This window comes from Narcine bancroftii, chromosome 2, assembly GCF_036971445.1.
Source record: "Narcine bancroftii isolate sNarBan1 chromosome 2, sNarBan1.hap1, whole genome shotgun sequence".
Lineage (NCBI taxonomy): Eukaryota > Metazoa > Chordata > Chondrichthyes > Torpediniformes > Narcinidae > Narcine > Narcine bancroftii.
Genome location: NC_091470.1, coordinates 146,393,524 through 146,419,970, shown reverse-complemented (window position 1 = coordinate 146,419,970; position 26,447 = coordinate 146,393,524). Strand labels below are relative to the sequence as shown.

Below are 26,447 nucleotides of genomic sequence, written 5' to 3'. Positions count from 1 at the left end.
GCTTTGATCAAACACTGGTTTAGTTTTATTTCTCTAAAAGCATGAATCATGGCAGATGGCCTCCTGCTTGTTTATACAGATTGTACAGGCGTCTCTAAATGTTTGAAGTTCCAACTCTTCCAAAGGTTAACAAGAAAATGCTTCTGGGCTGTCTGCTCAGACCAACAAGCACAATGGCTGTGTGTGTACACAGCTGTTTCTGAGCAAACATCCATGTCTCTGGACTTTCAAGAGCACAATCCAAAATTCTTATTGCTTTGAATTAAGAGACACTTGGTCTCTCCAAGACCTTTCTTATCTGCTAGCATGAATGTGTGACTTGCCATTGTGTAAGTGTCCCTGTATCCAACCCACAGTCATTTTACTAAAAATAATATTTATAACTTAAAGAGTACTAATAACATAATTCTGTAACAATTGTAGGTATCTATTCATTGCCATTTTTCTAATGTGATCATTTTACTTCTATGACCATTGTTGAATTTCATGAGTACATGTTGAATTCCTACCTTACATTTGCGATTATCCAAACATTTTACATCTTCATCAAATTCTTCTCCAACTGTAAATTGGATTTGGTAGTTTCTGAAGGTGCTATTTGTTTTGATAATGAATGAATCTCCATTCTGTTCAATAATCTTCTCAGGTTTCAACAGAGCCGCAATCTTACGAATAGCAAAGTCAATATCTGTCAAAGGAATATTAGCTCTTAATATCAATAATGTCTACTGTTAGAAAATGAAAGACTGCAGATGCTGGAATCTGAAACAAAGCACAGAAGGCCAGAAGGTCAAACAGCATCTGAGGAGGAAAATGGTGTCAGTTGACATTTCAAGTTGATAGCCTGCATCAGGACCGAGAGGTCACAAATTGAAGAAGCAACTGAAGGTGACAACCCAGAACTAAGGACAAAGTTTACATACATTCAGAGGCTTAACAGCAGTTCTTTCATCTCACTGAAGCAGTTACTCTTTTTACCACATCCAACGAAGATTAAAAAAAATGAGCACAAGTGGGAACAACTTGTCCTATTCCTGTCCTTCATCCTAAAGCCCTTTGTGTCTGCAAATGACATCACCGTAGAATTGAATCATGCCACATCTAATTTCTGTACAGCTTAATGCTACAGCGCACTTCACTCTTTCCCAATAAACAAGAGGAATGACTTGGTTCCTATGTGCAAGTTTGGACAGGAATCAGACTATTAACCAAAGGGTGCATCCAATGTAATTCTTACTCAAACCAAGATGTTGTGTTTCTGACGTAGATGAGCACAAGAACTTATGCAGTATTACTAGACATTCTTTTCATGAGCACATATAGCCCACTCAATTAATCAGGAGTCAGAGGAAACGATGATTCAAGTATTTAGCCATGGGATGGGGTGTATTGTGATCCACAGTTGCCCTGAACTGTAGATCACAATCATTTCAGAGGCCATTTGGGAGTCAGACCAGATAAAGACATTAGTGAACCACCTTGCATGTTTTCACAATCCAGTAGTTTCAATGAGAACCATTATTGTTCTTTGTATTTTATTCCAGATTTATTTAATTTCTGGAAACTAAACTGTCCCATTGTCACAGTAAGATTTGAACTCTTGCCTCTAGTTCATTGGTCCAGCACTTTGGAAATTAGTCCTGTAACTAACCCACTAAATTAGCACATTTAATGCACAGCATAGCCGAGGTAGAGTAAAATAAAACATTTCCAATATTGTCATCATCTGTCCTCATGAGTTAATGAATACATGTTTTAAATTTGTTGTTAGAAATTCTTAATATGCATTCCTTTCTTGCAAATTGTCAGAAGTGTCTTGATTTTATATTATTTGTCAGATTGCAAATGGAAAAATATAGTGGAAAGAGGCAAGAACTAGAGGACAAGGTTTAAGGGTAAAAGGTGTAATGTTTAAAGAAAATATTAGGGGGAACTTCTTCAAGCTGGGAGTGTGGAATGCGCTGCCAGTAGAAGTGATGAATGCTGACCCAGTAGTCCCTTTCACACTTGCAAGTGGTCCCAGGAATTCATTGCTAATCAGCCTTTAAATTGTCTAGTGTGAAAGGAAAATCTTCTCAACGCTAGAGGATTGACGGCCTCAACCCCTAGGTCAATCTCCAGCGTCTGCAGATGCTGGTGTTGCAATCAGGAAGCATAGAATGGGCAATTGCATTGTGGGATTGAAATGACGCAAGTTTTTGCATGAGTGCAGGAATGTGAAGGAAAAAAAGGATTAAAATGGAGAGATAAACTTTGCTGTGGGAAAGTTGTAGCGGAGGCGGGAGAGAAAAAAGAGAGAGGAAATGAATTTAAATAGCGGACAATTTTTAAACAGCATGGGAAAGTTGGTAGCAATATAGCACACAATTTATAAAGACTGTGGGGAAAAAACGATGGTGGACCTGCCCTCCCAGAATTCCATGCGGCAAAGAAACCCCACCATCAGTGCTCCATGGATGCAGCCATGCACACAGCCCTTTCTCTGATGTACAAAATTCTGGGAGGGCAGGTCCACCTTGCTTTTCCCCCCCACAGTATTTATAAATTGTACATGATACCAACTTTCCCATGCTGTATAAATTGTGCACTATAGGGCCACCAACTTTCCTACGTGGTTTAAAAATTGTCCACTATTGCTATTTATTACTAGCACTTTCCCAAGGACCCTTATAAAGGTTGATGTAGGTCAGCACAACAACAAGGGCTGAAGGGCTCATTCTGTGCTGTACATAAAGCTTAATTATGTTATAATTAGGCATGATTAATTTTGTTCAATATAAGATGATAATATATTGATCAGGATTTATGGCAAATCTACCATTGCTGGATGTACCGTGACATCACCAGTAGAAGGTAGACCAGTCCTAACCCTGGGGATTGCTTCTTGCAAGTGTGAAATTGTGCAGTGTCCCAGTTAGGAGTGGTCGTGTGAAAAGCCAAACCCCTATGCCTATCCCGGGAATGGCTGATTTAGTGGGACACAAGTATGAAAAGGGCTAACGTTGACATTGAAGAAAAATTTAGATAGGTACATGGATGGGAGGGTTATGGAGGGCTATGGTCCGGGTTCAGCTATGGTCAATGGGATGAGGCAAAATAATAGTTTTGCACAGATGGGCCAAAGGTTCTGTTTCTGTGCTGTATTGTTTTATGGTTCTATGGAAAGAATATACTAAAAAGAATTTCGAGCCTCCAAAGACTCATTCCATGACAAAAACAATTGATAATTTTTATCAGCAAGAAAAAAAATCAGGAGCTGCCAGAAGCCACAAATAAATTCCCTTAAGCAAGTACATACTCACCTAGTGCTTGCAAGTAAGGGTCAAGATTTTTATTGCTGATCATTTTCCACGTACCATTGAAATCTGTCGGCATTATGTAAGTTGATCGGTGAGCTGAGTGAAGAAACCAAGGTAGCCGAGGGAGCTCTGAACATTAAAGCTTGTGAATCACTAGGCATGAAGTAAGCCGAAAATTTGGAAATGGTTACAGACCGACCTTGAGAACAAGGTACACAGAAAATGACAGCAGGACTGCAAATAAAAAGTTAATGATAGGCTGGACTGTTCATTTGCATCATCCTGAACTACTTACGAAGATTGTTAAAAAGATCTGTTTGAGAAAATATCAGTGAGGAAATAAGAAAATTACTAAAAGAGAATGTATAAATTGCAGGGTATAGATTTTCAGAAGGTGTTTGATAAGTTATCATATTATATTTGCCGTCCTTCGGTTCAAAGAAACATTATTGAGAGAGATAATCTGTGGAAATGAAGGTGACTTTGCAGTTCCTCTCTGGAAGCACAATGTCTAGCACAATCGGGGCACTGGAAGTCCAATTTGGTAATAACCATAGCTGCTGCTTTGTGATGCTGTCATAGTAGTAGCTTGGTAACCGGCATGGGGACACAGCTAGATTGTATAGTTCAGTGTGATATCAGACTTTGCTGTGTCCCATTCGTCCAAAGGAGTGATCTGAAAAGCATCTTTGTAAACTGACACAATCAAGTGTAAAGATTCAAGATTCCTTTATCATCATGTAATAAAGACAGTGCAATATTACATAGAATTTGCTTTCACATGCCAGAAAGCAGAAATATTCACCATTGCCAGAAATTGCCTGAACCGTCTCTTAGAGTCAGAGAAAAAGAAGCAAAAGAGAGTTCCCTCCGATTGTCCATGGATTCACCTCCAGTGCTGCCGCAGCCCCCGCACCTCACAGAGTCCTGTCCAAACCATCAGCAGCCCGAGCTTCAGGTTCGAACCTCCGACACAATCAGGAAACCTTCAGTGGTCTCGGCATCCTCTTGCATCCTGGTTCCCCTTCAGCCAGTCTCAAGCCAGTCTCCAGCAGTCTGTCACCGTGTGAATCCCCCAACCGCAATCATCAGCCCACAGGCTGAAAGGGTTCATCACCTTGAGTTGCCAATAGTCTGCTGCCGATTTGTTCTTCAACCACAGAACCACTCACTGGTCCACCGCTCTGGTCACCTTCCAATGGATTGTCTCCTTGGCTTCTCCTTCTCAAGCGGTCAACCCACTACCATGGTACCATCAGCAAATTTGTAGATGATGCTCTTGTCACACCAAGCCACGTAGACATAGTGTATAATGAGTAGGTGGTGGTGGGGGGGGTGGGGGTGCGAAGAAAGCAGCACTGTGGTGCTCCGGTATTGATGTAGATTGTGGAGGAGATGTTCTTACCAATCCTCACTGATTGTGTTGTTTTCTGGTGCCTTAACTGTTTGGAGATTTATCTTCATGTTTAAAGTTAGCTCAACGATCTTAAACAACTGACACACAAGATACAATGCACTGATTTTGACATTAATCTTTGAAACTATCACATCCTTTCACAAACTGTGTAAAACCTTGTAATGTTTAACTCACACGCCTGCATGGCTGTACTCCCAATACAAGTTTGATTTTAGATTTACTGACATGATATCACATACAACCCTGAGATTCTTTTTCCTGTGGGCAAGGCAAAATTACCACTTTTTGGTTGCACAAAAAAAACTGTAAGCCAATGAAGAAATGTAAATAGAGACAGTACAGAGGAAAAAAAAAATCTTTGAAGTGCAAAAGTAAGAGTCCTTAAATGAGTCCTTGATTGATTGCTGTTGAAGAGTCTAATGGTGGAGGGGTAGCAGCTGATCCTGAACCTGGTGGTTTAAGTTTTGTGGCACCTATACTTCGTAGCAACAAGAACAGAGCATGTGCTGGGTGGTGTGGATCCTTGATATTTGCTGCTGCTCTCTGACAGCAGTGTTCCCTATAGGTGTTCTTGATGGTGGAGAGGGTTTTATCTGTGATGTTCTGGGCTGTGTCCACTAACTTATCAGACTATGATGTAGCTGGTCAGCACATTTTCCACCACACATCAGTAGAAATCTGCCAGTTTCAGATGTCAGACCAAACCTCCGCAAACTCCTGAGGAAGTACAGGTGCTGATGTGGTTTCTTCACAATGCCATAATTGTGTTAGTTCCAGGAAAGATTCTCCAAGATAGTGGCACACAAGAACTTAGATTTGCTCACCCTCTCCACCTCTGATCCCCAATGATCACTGGATTATACACCACCAGTTTTTCCCTTCTTGAAGTCAACTATCAGGTCCTTGGTTTCGGTGACATTGAGTGCGAGGTTGTTGTCGGTGCACCGTTCAGCCAAGATTTCAATCTTTATCCTATATTCTGACTCATCACTCTTTTATATACAACTCACTAACGTGGTATCGTAGGCAAATTTGTAGATGGTGTTGTTGTCGTACCGAGCCACATAGTCACAGGTGTAAAGCAAGTAGAGGAGGGGGCTAAGAAGCAGCACTGTGGGATCCATATTGATGGAGATTGTGGAGATGTTCTTTCCAATCTTCACTAATTGTGGTCTGGAGGTGAGGAAATTCAGGATCCAATTACACAATGAGGTGGTGAGTCCCAGGTCATGGAGTTTGATGATCAGTTTTGAGGAGATGATGTGTTAAACACCAAACTGTAGTCGATAAAGAGCATCCTGATGTATGCATCTTAGCTGTCCAGGTGTTCCAGGGCTTTGTGTAGAGCTAATGAGATGGCATCACCATAGACATATTGCTACAGTGGGTAAATTGGAATAGATCCATGTCATTGCTTAGACTGGAGCTGATATACTTCAACACCAGCCTTTCAAAATAGTTCATCAGTGGTTTTTTTAAAAAAAATTATTTTTCACACTATTAACCATATTGACCAAAACACACATAAACATTTCCCTCTTGACACAGTGTCATTTTCTCCCCTTTTCCCCCTCCCTTCCCTCCCTCCTTCCCACCCCGCTCCCCACCCACTAAATGTTCAACATATTCGATACATTAAATCCATTAAACAATGTTATCACACAATGAAAATAAACAAGAAAATTGTGTCATCTACCTTTACACACTGGGTCAGTTCATTTCGTCGTCTTCTCATTCTGTCATTTTAGGGGGTGGAGGTCCGCGGTAGGACTTCTCTGTTGTGTTCCATGTACGGTTCCCAAATTTGTTCGAATACTGTGATGTTATTTCTTAAATTATATGTTATTTTTATTCATTTCTATGTACCATTGCTGCATTCTCAGGCTTTCTTCTGATTTCCAGGTTGACATTATACATTTTTTTGCTACCGCTAAGGCTATCATAATAAATCTGTTTTGTGCTTCATCCAAATCGAGGCCAAGTTCTTTACTTCTTATATTACTTAGAAGAAAGATCTCTGGGTTTTTTGGTATGTTGCTTTTTGTGATTTTATTTAATACCTGATTTAGATCTTCCCAAAACTTTTCCACTTTATTGCATGTACTGTTGTTCCTGTTTCCTCCTTACAGCAAAAACATCTATCTGATACTGTTGGGTCCCATTTATTTAACTTTTGGACCGTGGTGTATAGCCTGTGTAACCAATTATATTGTATCATGCGTAACCTCATGTTTATTGTATTTCTCATAGATCCGGAGCAAGGCTTTTCCCATGTTTCATTCTTTATCTTTTTGTATAGATCTTGTTCCCACTTTTGTTTGGGTTTACAGCTTATTTCATCTTTCTCTTGCAGTTTGATGTACTTGCTTGTTATAAATCTTTTAATTCTTATTGTGTCTGTAATCACATATTCAAAACTGCTTCCTTCTGGTAACCTCAGCCTGCTTCCCAATTTGTCCTTCAAGTCGGTTTTCAGTTGGTGGTATGCAAACATTGCATCGTGAGTTATACCATATTTGCACTTCATTTGTTCAAAAGATAATAATTTATTTCCCGAAAAACAATTTTCTATTCTTTTGATCCCTTTTCTCTCCCATTCTCTAAAGGAAAGGTTATCTATTGTGAAAGGGATTAGTTAATTTTGCATCAATATTAATTTTGGTAGTTGATAATTTGTTTTTTTCCTTTCTACGTGAATTTTCTTCCAAATGTTGAGCAGATGGTGCAATACTGGTGAATTCCCATGATGCACCAGCTTTTCATCCCATTTATATAGTATATGTTCAGGTACCTTCTCCCCTATTTTATCTAGCTCTAATCTGGTCCAATCTGGTTTTTCCCTTGTTTGATAAAAATCTGATAGGTATCTTAATTGTGCTGCTCTATAATAATTCTTAAAGTTTGGTAACTGTAAGCCCCCTTGTTTGTACCATTCTGTTAATTTATCTTGTGCTATCCTCAGTTTTCCACCTTTCCGTAAGAATTTCCTTATTATTTTCTTTACCTCCTTGAAGAATTTCTCTGTTAGGTGAATTGGTAACGATTGAAATAGGTATTGTATCCTTGGGAAGATATTCATTTTAATCCAATTTACCCTTCCTATCGGTGTTAGTGGTAAATCTTTTCAATGTTCTAAGTCATCTTGTAATTTCTTCATTAATGGCTGATAATTTAATTTGTATAGATGGCCTAGATTATTAACACTTCATCACTGTTGATGTGAGTGCCATTTCTTGATAGCCATTTAGGCAGGTTACCACACTCTTCCTGGTCACCGATATGATTGTCGCCTGTTTGAAACAGGTGAATACCTGCTGAATGAGATATTAAAGATACTCGTGAATACATTGGCAAGTTGGTCGGCACAGATTTTAAATACTTGGCTGGGTACTCCATGCGAACCAGATGGTTTTCTCAGATTCACTCTCCTGAAGACAACCCACACGTCATCCTTAGATACAGACAGGAGAGGATTATTAGGGGATATGGGGATGTGCAGTGTTGGTTCTTCCTTGTTCATGTGGTTGCATTGGGTGTAGAAGCCATCGAGTTCATCTGAGAGTATCAAATAACTACACTTAAATAACGATGAACAATTAAATCTTCATGGGAGTCAGTTGCGCTCCTGACTCTTGTATGTTTTTTCTAGTTTAATCAGATCTAACAACTTGGAAAGTTGATTTTATTTTTAATTTAGACATAGAGCATGGTAATAGGCCATTTCAGCCCATGAGTCCATGCCACCCAATTTACACCTAATTAACTTACATCCCCAGTACGTTTCAAATGGTGGGAGGAAACTGGAGCACCCAGGAAAGCCCATCTAGAGACAGGGAGAATGTACAAACTCCTTACAGACAGCATGGGATTCAAACCTTGGTCCCAATCACTGGCACTGTAAAAGCATTGCGTGAACTGCTATGCCAACCATGCTGCTTTTGTGGTTATGTTAATTAAGTAATGCGGAAACCTGACTTTTGCCCCAAGATACAGCAGTGGAGGCCCAATCATTGGGGGATTTTAAGGAGGAGATTGATTGGTATCTAATTAGTTAAGGTATCAAGGGATATATGGAAAAGGCTGGAATTTGGAACTAGATGTGAGAACGGTTTAGCTCAGGGTGGAGTTTTGGAAAAGACTCGATGGGCCAAATGGTCTATCTTTATCTTGTGAAGATCAAGACAAGCTTCAATCCTATTTTATTCACCCCACACTCTCCTCAGACTCTACCATTCAATTACATGTTAGTGTTCATTTGCAGGGATAATTTCCTTGACCAGCCAGAACATGTTTGTAATGTAGGAGCAAACAGACGCATGGTCACACAGAAAATGTGCAAACTCCATCGACAGCATTGGAGGACTGGATTATACCCAAGTCATTGGTGCTGTGAGGCAGCTGTTCTAGCTACACCACTGTGTTGAGTCAGGAAAGTGTATTAGTTATACTCTCATCATCAGTTAAACTTTTGAAGCCTCTTCATCTATCAGCTGTTATCATTAGGCCACTTCTTATTAGAGCTCTAAACTTGTTCACTTTTGACCCAGCTGATATCTAGAATGAATGGCATGGACCTCACATGGAACAAGATCCGATAGTCACACATCAGTTAACTCTGGGTGTGTGCAAAGTTGACCCACAGCACCCAATACCCTAACCTTGCTAGTCTTCCTTGGGGTCAAACTGATACTTCTACCCATCATTGACTAGTATTTAGGGAAAGTTGGGTATAAAAGTTTAATGAAACAGAAGGGTAGAAAAGCTTTTCATTAATCTTTACCTCCCATTGTTGTTGGATGACATGCAGAGTTCCTCCTGCATTTTTTGTGTCCTTACTTACCTGTATGGTTCCAGCTGTGTTCTCCATCCAGATTGACACATCAATAATAGAACAGTACTCTTTGATGAAGGAATAAAGACTTGCATTTGGTGAGTCAGAATCCAGCTGATCTCTCTCACTCTGCACTGTTTTCAATTATTGTGCCTCGTCTGGGTTGACTAGCTGGACTGCTTGCAAAACAAACTTTCTCACTGTACCTCAATAGTACACGTGACAACAAATGAACTATCAGCTAATCTCTATGAATGAAACCATTTTAAACCTTATCATCCCAACAAATAATTAAACGTTATTTGAAATGTTGCATTTATATCAGGATGAGCTAAACAGCAAAACATAGTTTGAAGTTGTTTGATGATCAATATTTAACAATAATTTACAGGCTTCTATTTGTTACACCTCTCTGTCATTGAGACTGTAGAGCAGAAAACTTGTACGACCTTTACAAGGTGGATTTGGAAAACCCACGTGGTCGGGGAGGGGATGGGTTGAAAATCTTGTTTGGGAGAAGTGCGAATGAACAGTAGGAAGTCCAAAGATCATGTGAGCATGGCACAGAGGGTTCCAACTCATCACCAGCTGTTATGAGCTGCAGTTGAAGATCAATTTCCACTTATAGTTGACCTTAACACTCACATCCAATTAAGGGCGGCACAGTTAGTGTAGCGGTTAGCACAATGCTGTTATGACGCCGGTGACCCATGTTTGAATCCGATGCTGTCCATTAGGACTGTACATTCTCCCCGTGTCTGTGTGTGGTTTCCTCTGGGTGCTCTGGTTTACTCCCATCCTCCAAAAAAGTGCAAGGGTTGTGTCAATGGGGTGTAATTGAGCAGCAGCGGTTTTGTGGGCTGTTACCATGCTGTAGGTCGAATCATAAAATAATTAAAACTTTCCAATTTTCAGAACAAAACCTATTGTCAGCCTTTGTGAATCTTCAGCCGTAAGAATAGAAAGACTTCACCAATCCAAATTATTTTGAAAATGGCATAAGCGAACAGTCCTGCTGGTTGTCTGAAGTTGACATCAAGAACCAGGAACGTTGGGGATTTTGTCTGGGGCTCCCACAAATTGATTCAGCTGGGCTGCGCCGCAGTTTGTTTACTAAATGGTCAACGTCCATCCTCAAGGTCAGAGTGATCTCTGTTCAATATTCAAGGCACCAGCATCTCATTGTCATTCAATTCTTTGGCTTGGCTTCGCGGACAAAGATTTATGGAGGGGGTAAAAGTCCACGTCAGCTGCAGGCTCGATTGTGGCTGACAAGTCCGATGCGGGACAGGCAGACACGGTTCAATTACCTCTTAAATTAACAGGATGGCAGCAATTGAGCAGCAGCAACAATACGTCACAGCCCTGAAGTGGTCTCCACAGTTTAATATCATCCCTGAAATCATGGAATGTAACAATGGGGTTTCTGAAATAATTTATTGCTTTTTAGTGGAGGATTTAGTCTATTTGAACTGAAACTCTTCCACTGAAACACAAACGAGCATATTATTTCAGGGAGATGAAGGTCAAGAGAAAGTGATGTCTTTATTCATTCTCGGGACACAAGCATCACCGGCACAGCCAGAATTTACTGCTCTGAAATCAAGTGCATTGGTTCTGAGGGCTATTGGGGATATAACCACAATGTTGAGAGCCTAGAATCACACACAGATTTAAGGATGTTTGCCATTGATTTCACAAAGTGCAATCTCATTCACAACTCCTCAGTAAATGAAGCTATGTCCAATACATTAAGACCTAGACCACTCAAGGTATTGCAGAAGTTCCAGGCAATCAGCATCTCCAACAAGAATCCTGAGGCTATGTCCCCCATTTCTGGTCTTCCCCACCAATGGAAAGAACTTAGCTACCTCTATTTTATGTATGTCTTCCATAATTTTACGTTTCTATTAGATCCCCATTCATTTTTCTGAATTCCAGCAAATATAGTCCCTTATGACTCAATCTCTCCTCAAAGGCCAACCCCTTCATCCCTGGAATCAACCTGGTGAACCTCCTCCAGACCACCTCCAAAGCCAGTATATCCCTCCTCAAATAAGGAGATCAGAACTGCAGACGGTACTTCAGATTTGGCCTCACCAGTATCTTGTACAGTTGCGGCACAACTCCCCTGCTATTAAATTTCATCTCTTTAGCCTCGAAGTCCAACATTCCATTTCCTTTTTGACAGCTTCCTACACCTGCAAACCAACCTTTGCATTTCACTCCTTAGTCCTTCTGCATGGCAGTATGCTGCAATTGCTTGCCACTTTTGTATTGGGTAAGGAATTAGTTCCAGCCACTCAACAGAGCTAACCCAGTGGAAAGTTATTAGTGGGGATTGGAGGAATTACTGGATTACATTATCATGATATCAAATGCCACAATATGATTAATTTCCAAATAATTCTCAGCTCTATCACAGTTGCATTTAGAGGGCCCCTGAATGTAGCAAAATATCACATGATGTTTCACATTGAAGACAGTAGATACAAGGGCAGAAGACTTAGTCAAAGAGGATGGTTTTAAGGATCTTAAAAGGAGACTTGTTGCCAAAGATGTAGCAAACTCATAATCTTAAAAATATACACAAAGCAAGATTTCTGCAAGGCTCTAACCCCAGTTGTTCCTTCTTAACAAAATCAACAAGACTTAACTTCAAATCATTTTTATTCAGACCATTTCAAAATCACACAGTAGATTGAAAGCCCAGTCATCTACATCACTAGTCATAAATAATTTATAAGCTTTTTAGAGAAGAATTAAATTGTACAAAATGTTCCGGGCTCAACCATACCAGTCCCTTTTCACCCACTGCGTGCACTTTGCAGCCTGTTGTCTTCCCTTTGATCTGTGCCGTTATTCACTGGCAGTTGCATCTCTTTACTCCCCATATGACTTTGTTCTTTCTGTTTGGGCAAACATCAGTGCTCTAACTTTGCTATAACACTCTAAACATGTCAGCCCTGGTATTGGAGCAGCTCTGCAAAATTACGTGGTGGGGCCCATTAGAGGAGCCTCAATTCCTACACGTAACGATTAAGCATGTTGGATTTCTTCACATCCTTCCAAAACAAATTCTTGCTCAAAGGGTTTTCAGAATGTGTTCACTCTTGTGGTCTATCAAGCAGAACAACCACAGGAGGCATTCTAGCTGGACTGACTTCTGTTCTCAAGCAATTTGGTAAAATAACACCTTCTTAACTTCTCATTCTGCCACGTGGTCAGATGCCTGGAAAAGGAATAACTGGGTGAACTTTATCTATTTGGAAGCAGCAGCACTGGTCCTAGTCACAGGCATTATGGGAGTGCACAATCCAAATCTACTTTGGCAGATGAGCCAGACTGAAGTAATTGTGTCAGACTTTAGTGTAATCAGCAACATTTGTGTGTGCGACCTGCAACTGTGCTCCAGCATTACCAGAAAATACCCAAATTAGTAGTTTTAGGGAACTTCTGCTCCAGACTCGACAAGCAAGTCAATCCGGGGATGACCTCATGGTTTGGTGTTGGAAAGTTATTAGCAAAACTAAAAGTGTGGTGAACTGAAGGAAATCCTGAGCAATAAGATTTTAGATTCGAATTTGGAAGACAGTTAGGATCAAGGGAATTTTCTCCAATGCCACATTGCACTGAAGGTTCCCTACCAGAGGGCTCAACTTTCCACCATTTTAATGAATTGAATGAAGGGAAAGTTGTAGATCCAAGTTTGTGGATGACACCAAGTTAGAAGGTGGTACACTGTCACACAAAAGAATGAATGTCCATGTGGGTTGTCTCCGACACCAAGTGCATCAGCTCAATAATTATCCTATTAAAATAAGTGCCTCAAATGAAAGGAGAATGTGTTCCAGGGCTTGCCTTGAGACAGACTACTTTGATTAAATATTTCTCACCTACGACATCCTATTCCTCCATTCCTTGGAATCTAACGTGACCTTAGGGAACAATGGAAAAGTATTAACTATCTCTATTTATACTGCCAAATAAACCCAAACATAAAGAGGAGAGTGGGAAGCCATCCATGATTTAATATCCTAGACAGGACAATCAAAAAAAGAATATTTCCTGGCCTAACACTGTAGTGAGCTCTGACTCGATTCTGCGTTGTAACGTTTAAAAGGTGCTAAAAGAACATCTGAATTCTTGTCTTCGCTCTCCTGATCATACAACTGGTGGCGATGAATGTATTCAATAACTGGATCTGGAATCACAAACTTAACACTTTGGCCCCTTCTCAAAGCTCGGCGAACCTTTGTGGCAGAGATGTCATTGACTATCCATTCATGGACAAGATGAATTTTGTTCCTGAACTTCCAGATGATGTCAGACTCGTAAATACATTTTTGAAGATTGCACGTAAGTCGGTTGATGCAGACCACCCCAAACCTGCCCAAAATCTCTTCAATATCTTCCTTTTTCCACAGATTTGGAACTCCGAATGACTCTAAAACATCCCCACCACACAGCAGCATCAATTTCACAGTACCTGTGAAAGCAGTGAGAAAACTTTAGAAACAAGGCAGGCAATACTGTTTAAAAAGGTTAAAATCTCAAGTTCTATTAACAAAGAGATGATCTATAATTTTAAGCAATCTCCTGAGGTTGTTAACACTAGTCATATCTCTGGTCAGTATGTTGCGGGAAAGATATGACTGCAAAGGAGATCTACAAGGATATTGCCAAGGCTGGAAAACTGTAGCTTTGTGGAAAGATCAGTTAGGCTGGAATAGTTCCTTTTGGAATGCAGGAGGCTAAGGAGAGGCTTAAATTGAGGTATTAGACTATGAGGGGCTTCAGATAACAGTAAGTAGGAAGGACCTGATGCCCATAGAAAAAAGGTCAGGAACTAAAAAAGGGGGGTGGCATGGTTTGAACGTAGTTTGTTACAAGGATTAGGGAGGACATAAGGAAATATTGTTCACCCTTGACTTTGGTAGAACTCATTTTCTGAAAGGGTGGTAAATGTAGAGACAGTCACCAGGGTTAGAATGTCCTTGGAGAGCTGTAACCTGCAAGATTACAGAAAGAGCTGTAATCTGGGATTAAGCTGGCAGGCCCCTTATAACCAACAGAGACACAATGGGCAAGGTGGCTTCCTCCTGTGCTGTAAATTTTCTATTATTCTATGTATTAGTGTTCATCAATAAATCTGCTGTGAAAATGAACAAAAGACTGTGCTCTACACGATGCACAACCATCCTGCACAAGCCTCCTGTGACAATGGTTTCAATTTGTCCCCAGTCTGAGTTAATGGAGTGAAATATGGAAATAAAAGCCTTCCACTGTCACCCTCTTTCTCTGCCAACACTACTTCCTGTTGACCATGGTTTACACAAGAATAACATGAAGTTTACCTGTGGAGTTTTTCATCTTGAAGTATTTTTGTTACCATTAGAAAGTTTACTAACTTCGCACTTGAACTGCTGTATATACATTCTTAAAAAAAAACACACACACACATTTACTGGCTATAAATTTAAATTCAATACCGTTGTTAACCCACCTGATCCACAAGTGTATTTGACATCAAGTGAACAGACGTCTTTATCTTCTGCCTTCCTTTTCTTTGCCCGTCTGTGTTGTGTAAAGTTCCCTTTGTCATTGCCATGAAGTTTCTGCAGCTTCACATAATGATGCCTGTTTAAATATCAACATTAAATCATTTAAAGTCCTCCTTCCAACACTTCTGCTCAATGTAGGTCAGATTTTATGATTCATTGCAAAGTATAACTATTATTCACCACTTCAAATCCATGCCTGCTCCAGGGAGAGATATCTGCTTGTTCCCATTCTCGGCCAGTATCTCTGCAACTTTTAAATTTAAAATTTAGACATACAGCCCATAACAGGCCCTTTTGGCTCATTAGCCCGTACTACCTAATTACATGCAATTAACCAACAACCCCAGTACGTTTTGAAGGCTGGGAGGAAACTGGAGCCCCCTGTGATAGTACAGACCTATCACCAATGTAGTTACAGTATCTAGAGTGTAATGACTGTGCTTACAGCGATTGGCTGAGAGCTTAGCCTCGCCTACTGTCTGGGCCTTAAAGGGTTGTGTCCCTAGCCAGGTCGGATCATTCCGGACTGGTCGGCCACCTATGAAGAGCTCCTGTCTTTTGCTAATAAAAGCCTTGGTTTAGATCAACAAGTCTTTGGTTCTTTCGACGAGCTCTGCACCCCCGAGGAAAACCCAGACTGACACGAGGAGAATGTACAAACTTCTTACAGACAGTACGGGATTCGAACCAAGTCCCAATTGCTGACGCTGTAACAGCAGTGCACTGACCACCATGCCAACCATGCTGCCCTAAACTTATTCTCTCTCCACTGCTTTTCTAATTCCCAGCACCTGACCAAGTGTATCTGAGGACACTGTGAGATCAAATACCACCAGATTCAAGGATACTCAAGGAATGGGGCACAGGCGAGGAGATAACTTTGTTGAGCACTTTGGCTCTGTCTGCCACAATAGTGATGTTCTCCCGGAATCCACCCATTTGAATTCCCCACCCCATACCCTTGCCGACATGTCTATCCATGGTCTCATGCACTGCCAGACTGAGACCACCCACAAATTTGAGAAAAAACTCATTTTCCGTCTGGGCATTAAATTCAACTTTTCAGATTTCCATTAGAAACACTTCCCCACCCATCCCCCCATCTTTCCGTCTCCTTTTCTCTAGCTCTGTCTCTCTCTCTTCCGCTTTATTCCTCTGTCTCCTATCAATTCTTACCTTTCCTCTTATCATATCCAATTAACACCTTTTGCCTGGACTCCTCCCCTTCCCATTCTTCCCCCAGCCTTAAATTCAGATACCTGCCTTATTTCACTCACACCTTGAGGAAGGGCTCAAGCCTGAAACGTCGGTAATATATGGATGCTGCGAGACTAGTTGAGTTCCTCCAGCATTTCTGTGTTCTGAAGGACCCAGAGAAGTGTGGACCAAAAATGGTTTTGACAAGGGAGAGGCAGAATTATCCACTTTCACTCACCGAAGCACTTTAACTGTCTCCAGCCACACGTCCTGCTCACATTCCCAGGTGTCCAGTGTCACCCAGTCAGAACACTCGATAGCCTTTTCTATCATGGCCACACGATGACATGCCTCAATAAGGCCTTTCTTTTTGTAAGCATCACTCACTGGAGATATAATGCCCTTTATCACTCTGTACTTCCCTGGAAAAGATACAAATAATGGATAAATACAAATGCCACAATATATATTTAATTCATTTTGGAGTCATTTAATTTTTTTTTAATTGAAATTTTAAGTTAATTTTTTTTAAAGACCTATGGCGTTAAAACAGCTGAACCAAATTAAAGTACATTACACAAAAATAATACTCAGCAGACACTTCACAGTGTACAGCTTCATACCACAGGGAAGGATTGAAAAATTCCTTCTCTGTGCAGGTATGGCTAGCAACACAGGACAATGAAGATTTTGCTTCCTGAACTCTTTTGGGTGTATTTTTAAAAAAATACAAAAATCACCTTAAAATGTTCCTATCACATACTGCCATTAAGATATAATCCAAATTGTTATTTTCTGTCATATTTTAACTCCACTAGGACATTGCCCACAAAGCAAGCTGTTTTGGTCAGTCCAAGCATGTCTGGGCATGCACTCGGTGCAGGTGCTAGACAAATGTTGTCTTAGGCCTAGGCATGCTTCGTCAGGATAGATACAGACAGGCTATAAAAGCAGCTCACATGTACAGATGGTGTGCATTACATTGATTATAGACTGAGCACATGTTGATGCACATGTTGTTCAGGCAATAGCATAGTGAATGTAGTTAACAATAGCATTTATTTTCTTCAGGAAGATTCAATGCAGCAGAAATGTCTGGCCAATGTCACAACAGCTGCGATACATTCTGTAACATTTGTGACAAGTATACACTTAATTCTAAATTTAATACAAGTTCATTTAATGTTTCTTCAATTTTCTATGTGATACAGGAAATCTGAAATATCTTTGTGTTTAGCTTGAAGTTGTCTATCATCAACCCCAATTTTTTTTTTCAGCAAGCAAACCTTTTGAAAAAATTTGTGGTCCAGTGTTATTATCTTGAAAGCTACACATGTTTCCTATTGGAGCTGTGACGCACCAACTGTTGAACACCAGGTTACCCAGAGGCAGGAGACCCACCCCATTTAATAATAATGCAAAGACTGAAAGGATGCAGTTCCCTGACACATAAATGATATTGGGTCAAGGGACTAGACATTCCCTGGTTGCTGTACAAACATGGCACAGACCAAAGGTACCAAATCCTGAAATGCCCTCAATGGAACTAACACTGGAAGGGAAGTGGCCAAGGCTCCAACATATTTAAAGTGTTTCATCAATGGCAAAATTCTATTCGTTCAAGTTTTAGCTTTCAGGAGATAGAAGAGCAAGAAAAACAAACCTGTTTCATGCAGGTAATCACGGGCTAATTCAAACATCCTCAGGTGCATGTTTGTGACAGGATTAAATGAGCCACAAGACAGCAACACTACCTCTGTGCAGCTGCTGAAGTTCTCCATGACAGCACCTCTGTAAAACAAAGACCAACGTCAGAGAAACAAAAGCTGAAGAAAGTTATGTTTCCACCCTCCCCCACAACTCCCCAACTTTTCTGCAGAATAAAAATCTGGATCAACATTCGAATCATTCCATTCTCTTTTTTTTTTAAATAATTTTTTTATTTTTCACACTGCGAACCCTATCAACCAAAATATGTAAAAACATTTCTCATTAAATTTACACAGTGGTCTTTTCTTCCCTTTTTTTTCAAATTTCCCTCCCTCCCCTCTACCCACCCCCCTCTAAAATCCATAAATATTCAACATTTACAATACAATAAAACCATAAAACAATATCTTCACACAAAGGAAAATAAACAAGAAAAATGCGTCAGATATTTATTGCACACTGAATCTAGTCGTTTCGTCTTATCATTTTCATTCCCATTTTAGGGGATGGAGGTCATAGGCAAGCTCTCTCTGATATGTTCCTCGTATGGTTCCCAAATTTGTTTAAACATTGTGACTTTATTTTTTAAATTATATGTTATTTTTTCCAATGGAATACATTTATTCATTTCCATGTACCCATTGCTGTATTCTCAGGCTCTCTTCCATTTTCCAAGTTGTCATTATATATTTTTTTTGCTACTGCTAAGGCTATCATAATGTATTTTTTTTGTACTTTATCCAGTTTGAGGCCTAATTCTCTACTTCTTATGTTACTTAAAAGAAATATTTCTGGTTTTATTGGTATGTTATTTTTTGTAATTTTATTTAGTATCTGATTTAATTCTTCCCAAAACGTATTTACTTTCGTACATGCCCAAGTTGCATTTCCTTCTTTCATCGAAAACATCTATCCGATAATGTTGAGTCCCATTCTTTTAACTTTTGAGGAGTGATATATACCCTGTGTAACCAATTATACTGTATCATGCGTAACCTTGTGTTTATTGTAATCTTCATAGTTCCAGAACATAACTTTTCCCATACTTCATTTTTTATCTTTATATTTAGATCCTTTTCCCACTTCTGCTTAGGTTATTAGTTTATTTTATTTTCCTTATCTTGCAGCTTAATGTACATGTTGGTTAAAAATCTTTTAATTATCATTGTGTCCGTAATCACGCATTCAAAGCTGCTTCCTTCAGGTAATCTCAAGCTGTTTCCCAATTTATCCTTTAAATAAGCTTTCAATTGATGATATGCAAACATTGCACCATGAGTTATTCCATATTTGTCCTTCAACAGTTCAAATGTTAATAAATTATTTCCCAAAAAACAATTTTCTATTCTTTTGATTCCTTTTCTCTCCCATTCTCTAAAGGAAAGGTTGACTATTGCAAAAGGGATTAGCGGATTTTGCGTCAATAGTAATTTTGGTATTTGATAATTCATTTTTTTCCTTTCTAAGTGGATCTTCTTCCATGTATTAAGTAAATGATGCAGTACTGGTGAGCTTTATTATTGCACCAGCTTTTCATCCCACTTATAAAGTATATGTTCTGGTACCTTCTCCCCTATTTTATCTAATTCTATCTTAGTCCAGTCTGGTTTTTCATTTGTCTGGTAAAAATCTGATAAAGACCTTAATTGTGCGGCTCTATAATAATTTCTATAATTTGGTAACTGGAAACCACCTTGATTATATCTCTGCTAATTTATCTAACGCTACCTGTGGATTCTTCCCTTTCCACAAGAATTTCCTTATTATTCTCTTTAGATCCTTAAATAATTTTTCTGTTAAGGGAATTGGTAACGTTTGAAATAAGTATTGTATCCTTGGGAACACGTTCACTTTAATGCAGTTTACCCTCCCTATCAACATTAGCAGTAATTCTTTCCAATGTTCTAAGTCTTGCTGCAATTTCTTTATTAGTGGCTGATAATTTAGTTTGTACAAGTGGCTTAAGTTATTACCTAACCTGATCCTTAGGTATCGGATTGCTTGTGCTTGCCATCTAAATGCCGATTATTTTTAAAATTCTGTATAGTCTGCGTTACTCATTGGCATCACTTCACTTTTATTTGCGTTGATCTTGTACCCCAATATTACTCCATATTCCTTCAATTTCTTATGTAACTCTTTTAAAGATACCTCTGGTTCTGTTAGGTATACTATGATGTCATCTGCAAATAAGCTGATTTTATACTCCTTCTCCTTTATTTTTATCCCTTTTATTTTTATTTTCTATTCTTATCAGTTCTGCCAAAGGTTCTATTGCTAAGGCGAACAATGAGGAGAATAGTGGACATCCCTGTCTAGTTGACCTACTTAATTTAAAGTGACTCGATACATATCCATTTACTGTTACCTTCACCAACAGTCCATTATACAATGCTTTAATCCAATTTATATATTTTTCTGGTAGATTGAACTTCTGTAATACTTTAAATAAGTAATTCTACTCTACTCTGTCAAAGGCTTTTTCTACGTCTAGAGCAACAGCCACTGTTGGTTTCTTATTTCCTTGAACTGCGTGGATTAGATTAATAAGTTTGCAGACATTGTCCGCTGTTCGTCTTTTCTAAATAAATCCAGTTTGATCTCGTTTTACTATTTTAGGTACACAATCAGCCAATCTGCTAGCTAATAATTTCGCTTTTATTTTATAGTCTGAGTTAAATTGAGTTATTGGTCTATATGATGCTGGTGTTAATGGATCCTTCCCCGTCTTCGGTATTACTGCAATTATTGCTGTCTTACATGAATCTGGCAAGGTTTGTGATTCTTCTATATGGTTCATTACTTCCAGGAGAGGAGGAATTAATAACTCTTTAAATGTTTTATAAAATTCTATTGGAAATCCATTCTCTCCTGGTGTTTTATTGTTTGGCAGCTTTTTTAATATATCCTGTACTTTCTCTATTTCAAATGGTTTTATTAGTTTGCTTTGTTCCTCTTCTTGCAATTTCGGCAGTTCAATTTTAGCTAAAAATTCCTCTATTTTATCATCTTTCCCCTCGTTCTCAGTTTTATACAATTGTTCATAAAATTCCTTAAAATTTTCATTAATCTCTGTTGGATTATATGTAATTTGTTTGTCCTTTTTCCTTGATGCCAGTATTGTTCTTTTAGCTTGTTCTGTTTTAAGTTGCCAGGCTAATATTTTATGTATTTTTTCTCCCAGTTTGTAATACATTTGCTTTGTTTTCATTATGTTCTTCTCCACCTTGTATGTTTGTAATGTTTCGTATTTAATTTTTTTGTCCGCCAATTCTCTCCTTTTCATTATATCATCCCTTTTTACTAATTCCTTTTCTGTACTTACTATCTCCCTTTCCAACTGCTCTTTTTCCCGATTGTAATCCTTTTTCATCTTAGTCACATAACTTATTATCTGCCCTCTAATGAAGGCTTTCATTGCGTCCCATAATATAAATTTGTCTTACACTGATTCCATAATTATTTCAAAATATGTTTTAATTTGGCGTTCAATAAACTCCCTAAATTCCTCCCTTTTAAGAGGCATGAAGTTTAACCTCATCTATATGTTCTTGGTGGGATGTCCTCCAGTTCTATTGCTAATAATACGGGTGAATGATCTGATAGTAGTCTAGTTTTTTTACTCAGTTTTCCTGACTCTCCCTTGAATATGGGCTAACAACAAAAACATATCAATCCTTGAGTAAATTTTGTGCCTACTCGAATAAAATGAAAATTCTTTCTCTCTTGGGTGTTGCTGCCTCCATATATCCATAAGTTTAATTTCTTGCATTGATTTAACCATAAATTTGGCTACTTTATTCTTTTTTTTGTCTTTTGTCCAGTTTTATCCAACATTGGGTCCAAATTAAGGTTAAAATCCCCTCCTATCAATATATTTCCTTGTGTGTCTGCAATCTTCAAAAAAAATATCCTACATAAACTTTTGATCCTCTTCATTAGGTGCATATATATTGAGCAAATTCCAAAATTCTGAGTATATCTGACACTTTATCATTGCATACCTCCCTGCCGGATCTATTGTTTCCTCTTCTATTTTGATTGGTACATTTTTGTTAACTAGTATGGCTACACCTCTAGCTTTTGAATTATAGGATGCTGCCATTACGTGTCCTAATAAGTCTCTCTTTAATTTGTTATGTTCTGCTTCAGTTAGATGTGTTTCTTGCACAAATGCTATATCTATTTTTTCCTTCTTCAATAAATTTAGTAGCCTCTTCCTTTTAATTTGGTTATGTTTCCCATTAATGTTTATAGTCATATAGTTCAACATGGCCTTCTTAAATCTTCCACCTCTTCACCACCTCTATCCCCCTTCTCCCCATTTTCATCTATTAGTTTTCTCTTATTACACTTAATGTACGACAATACATTTAAGACATAAAGTACCCCTGCAGTTCCCACATCCACTAATACCTTAACCCCAAAAGTTCCACCCCTCTCCAAGTTGCCCCATACACCTTGCCGGGCAACCACAACTCCCCTTTTCATTTGGATTGCAATCTTGTTCACAGCGTCAACTGATTTTGCAGTGACGGTTATTCCCCCTCCACCCAGCCCTCTCCAGAAAACACTTTTTTTAAAAAACACATATAACAAAGCTCTCTCTCTTCCCCCCCCTTCCTTCCTTCCTTCCCTTCTCTTTTCCTTCTTTAGTTCTTTACATATACATTGATTTTACATCTTTATATATACTTTATTGCTGTTTTTCATTTTTGTTACATCTCTTCATCTCATCTCCTGTCCTGCAAACATTTTGCGAATTCTTGCGCTTTCTCTGGATCCGAGAACAGTCTGTTTTGCTCCCTGGGTATAAATATTTTAAGTACTGCTGGATGTTTTAATATAAATTTGTAACCTTTTTTTCCATAAAATCGATTTTGCTGTATTAAACTCCTTCCTCCTCTTTAAGAGTTCAAAACATGTCTGGGTAAAAAAATATTTTTTGACCCTTGTATTCCAATGGTTTATTATCTTCTCTAATTTTATTCCTTGACCATTCCAGTATATTTTCTCTTGTCGTATATCTCAAAAATTTTACTAAGATATATCTTGGTTTTTGATGTGTCTGTGGTTTCAGAGCTAGTGTTCTGTGTGCCATTTCTATTTCCATTTCTTCCTGCATTTGTCTTTCCCAGGACCTTTGGGATCCATCCTTTCATAAATTCCTTCATGTCTGTGCCTTCTTCACCTTCCTTCAGGCCCACTATTTTTATGTTGTTTCGCCTACTAAAATTTTCCAATATATCAATTTTCTGAGATAACAACTCTTGTCTCTTTAATTTTTTTGTCACTTTCTTCCAATTTTTCTCTTAAGTCATTTACTTCTATTTCTACAGCTGTTTCCCACTCTTCCACATTCTCTACTCTTTTCCCTATTCAGTCATGACCACCTTTACATTTTATCTTCTGTTCTTTTCATTTTTCTTTTAATTGCATTAAACTCTAATGACAACCATTCTTTTAGTGATCTCATTTGTTCTTCAAGAAAGATTTTATCTATATTCTGTCCATCAGTTTTACCTTCTATTTCTCTGTGAAGATCTTGGTCTTCTTCTTCCTCTTCTTCTGTGTCTGTACCTGGGTTTGTGTCTTCTTCTCTTCTTAATGTCTCTTCTGTTTTTCCTGATGAGCTGCTTGTATCTCTTTGTTGGGCCTCTTCTTGCTGTGCCTCTTGTTACTGGTCCTCCCCTTTTGGGCTGCTCATCTGTTGTGCTTCCTGACGTTGATCTTCTTGTCGGTCATCCTTCCATCTGTCTCCCTCGTCTGTTTCATCGCTCCCTCTTTTCCTGGCTTCCTCGTCCTCCAGATGAGTGCACTGGTGTCAGGCATCCCTCAGCTGTTCGTTCTGTGACAGCCCACTCCTCTGCTGAGCCCCCCTCCTGCCAGTGTCCTCTTTCTCCTTTGATTGTGCCCTGCGCACTTTTGTTTGGCTCGGAGAGCCATTTTTGTAGTGCACTGGCTGGTGGGTCGTGACTCCACAGGGCAGGTACTGTCCTCAAGGGTCGGGCGCTCCTCTCCACCACAGCGTCCTGTTTGCTCGTGCAGGTAAGGCCTTCTTCTATCTTCTCCGGCGACTTTTCCACTTTTTTCCAGTTGCTTTTACTTTCTCCTTCTTGGAAGCCATCTTCTTTCTCTTCTCTGTATCTTTATCTTCTATTTTATTTTTGTTAGGCTTTGCTTTTTCCTAACTTTCTTCCTATTTTCATGGAGAGGGCTGGTTTTCCCGACCGGCCGCTACTCCATCACGTGACTCCTCCCGAATCATTCCATTCTCAAGGATGTTCCTCAATCACCAACAGATCATCACTAACGCTGCTGCACAAATTGCCATTCTTCAAGGGGAACACTCCACATGGTGGGCGTGAGCTGGCTATTCAACCATGAGAGGTTGAACTGGCAGGCTCAACTTTGTCCCGAGCCTAATTTCCATCCTGCAGAGTTCCTCCACTGAATGCCCACCAGAGGCAGAAACCTCGAGTGATACATTTTCCCTTTTGTACAAGTTTTGGCTGAACTTCAACATCCCTGGCTGAGGTCTGCTGAAAGGGAGACACACTTTTTTTAAATTTTACTTTTTAAAGATACAGCATGGTAACAGGCCGTTCTGGCCTACGAACCTGCACCACACTGATGACCAATTAACCTACTAACATTTTATGTCTTCAGAACATGAGGGGAAGCTGAAGCACCCAAATAACGTACAAACTCTTTACAGATTGCGCCGGATTTGAGCCCATCTCTCATGAAACTCTGCTCCGTGATCTGTGAAGCAACTGGGCTGAAACAGTGCTGACTGGGCTAGCTTAATCACTTTAGCAGCTGCTGTGCATCTATGATTGAAACCACCACCTTTAAGGAACACTGCAGCACTGATATGCAGGATATTTCCCTGTGAAAATACGATTGAATGTGGATTTCAAGCCAAAAATGCAAAACACTGCAGATAGAGGTAACCTGAAATCTATTCACCAAAGCACTAACACAGGGCAGGTCGAAGAAATAGTTACTGTTTCAGATACCTGACCTTTCACCAGAACTCAATCCTCAAACAAATACACTTACATATCATTCATTTTAATCTGCATTAAACAATGGTTTCAACTTCATAGGCAATATTTTTATCGTATGTTTAAACAGCCTCATTCTGTGGTGACACAATTCATCTGTTAGATCTATTTGCCAGCCACGTGTGCAATATCAGTGCAAATACAGAGGCTGACTCCAATCAGAAGGCACTGGCTGAAGCAATTTTTTAATTTTTAAAATTTTTTTGACCTACAGCACAGTAACAAGACCTTTTGGCCCACAAGCCCATGCTGCTCAATTGCAATCAATTAACCTACAACCCCCAGTGCATTTTGAACAGTGGGAGGAAACTGGAACACCTGGAGGAAACCCACGCAGACGCAGGTAGAACTACTTACAGACAGTGCCAGATGCGAATCTGGTTCGCTGGCACAGTAATAGCATGCCTCGAACCATGCCACCCTTTATGAAAAATATCAATCCAATTCAGCACGAGGCCCACACCAAAATTCCAAGAGATGGAAATCATTGAGAAAGTAGTTTGAATGTCATAAAATAAAAAGGTATGGAAAGAAGCAAACATTTCCATAAAAAAAGGCTCCAGCATGATTATATCTCCTTTCAAACATGTTTTGACATAGAACTAGATTTAGAATTTGCGGATGTTTTTTCCTCAAAAGATCCATGTGGAGATAGTTTCCTCTGTGAACAGTTCAATCTTTTTCATGAATTCCGAAAACCCTTCAAAAATGTTAGATCTTCCCCTGAAGGCATTCGGAGTTCAGCAATGGTTCTACCCTCAATCAGCTCCTGTATTCCTCGCCCAAGGACCTTCACTGACCCACACAAGCTGCGGGTCATTGTCGACTGTGAGCTGCTGGAGATTGGCTCGTGGGATCCAGGTATCAAAACCAGGATTCAAGTGCTGAGGGCTCCAGAAGGACCTCGGATGCTAAAAGCCTTCTGATTCTGATTTGGATCTGGTGGTTTGAACTGGAGTCTGTGCAGCTGCAGAGGAAGTGGGTGCACTGGAGGTGAATCCCATAGTGTCCCCGAAGGGGATCTCTTTTGCTTCCCTTTCTCTTATTGTCAGGGGTGCCAGGCAATGCTCCTGGCGACTCTTTGCTTGCCTTCCAGCAGACGAAAGGTGAAGTACAACATATATATTACATTTTTATATGTTATTACACAACAATAAAAAGAACCTTTGAACAATGGCACCATAGCTGCGTGCAAGTCCACCAGCAGTGGCTACACAGCCTTTCCGCTATCTACAAAGGCACAGATCAGGAGTGTTGAGAAGTACTCCACACTTTCTTAAATGAGTGTAGCACCAACCTGCATTCCAGGACGATCTGCCACCCCAAACGTACATTCCATCCAACTCCGGTGCAGTTTGC

At 39.5% G+C, this 26,447-nt stretch overlaps 1 protein-coding gene across 1 annotated transcript in view; it reads right to left on the bottom strand.

The window, feature by feature from the left end:
- nmnat1 (nicotinamide nucleotide adenylyltransferase 1) overlaps nucleotides 1–26,447 on the bottom strand; it is a 56,298-nt gene that overhangs the window by 8,001 nt on the left and 21,850 nt on the right. The window contains exons 4-10 of the mRNA XM_069915562.1: nucleotides 17,972–18,099; nucleotides 16,547–16,730; nucleotides 15,054–15,187; nucleotides 13,623–14,036; nucleotides 8,053–8,271; nucleotides 3,303–3,428; nucleotides 510–688 (exon numbers count right to left, since the gene is read on the bottom strand). Coding sequence (XP_069771663.1) covers nucleotides 510–688; nucleotides 3,303–3,428; nucleotides 8,053–8,271; nucleotides 13,623–14,036; nucleotides 15,054–15,187; nucleotides 16,547–16,730; nucleotides 17,972–18,099 — 1,384 coding nt within the window. The remainder of the gene's footprint in view (nucleotides 1–509; nucleotides 689–3,302; nucleotides 3,429–8,052; nucleotides 8,272–13,622; nucleotides 14,037–15,053; nucleotides 15,188–16,546; nucleotides 16,731–17,971; nucleotides 18,100–26,447) is intronic.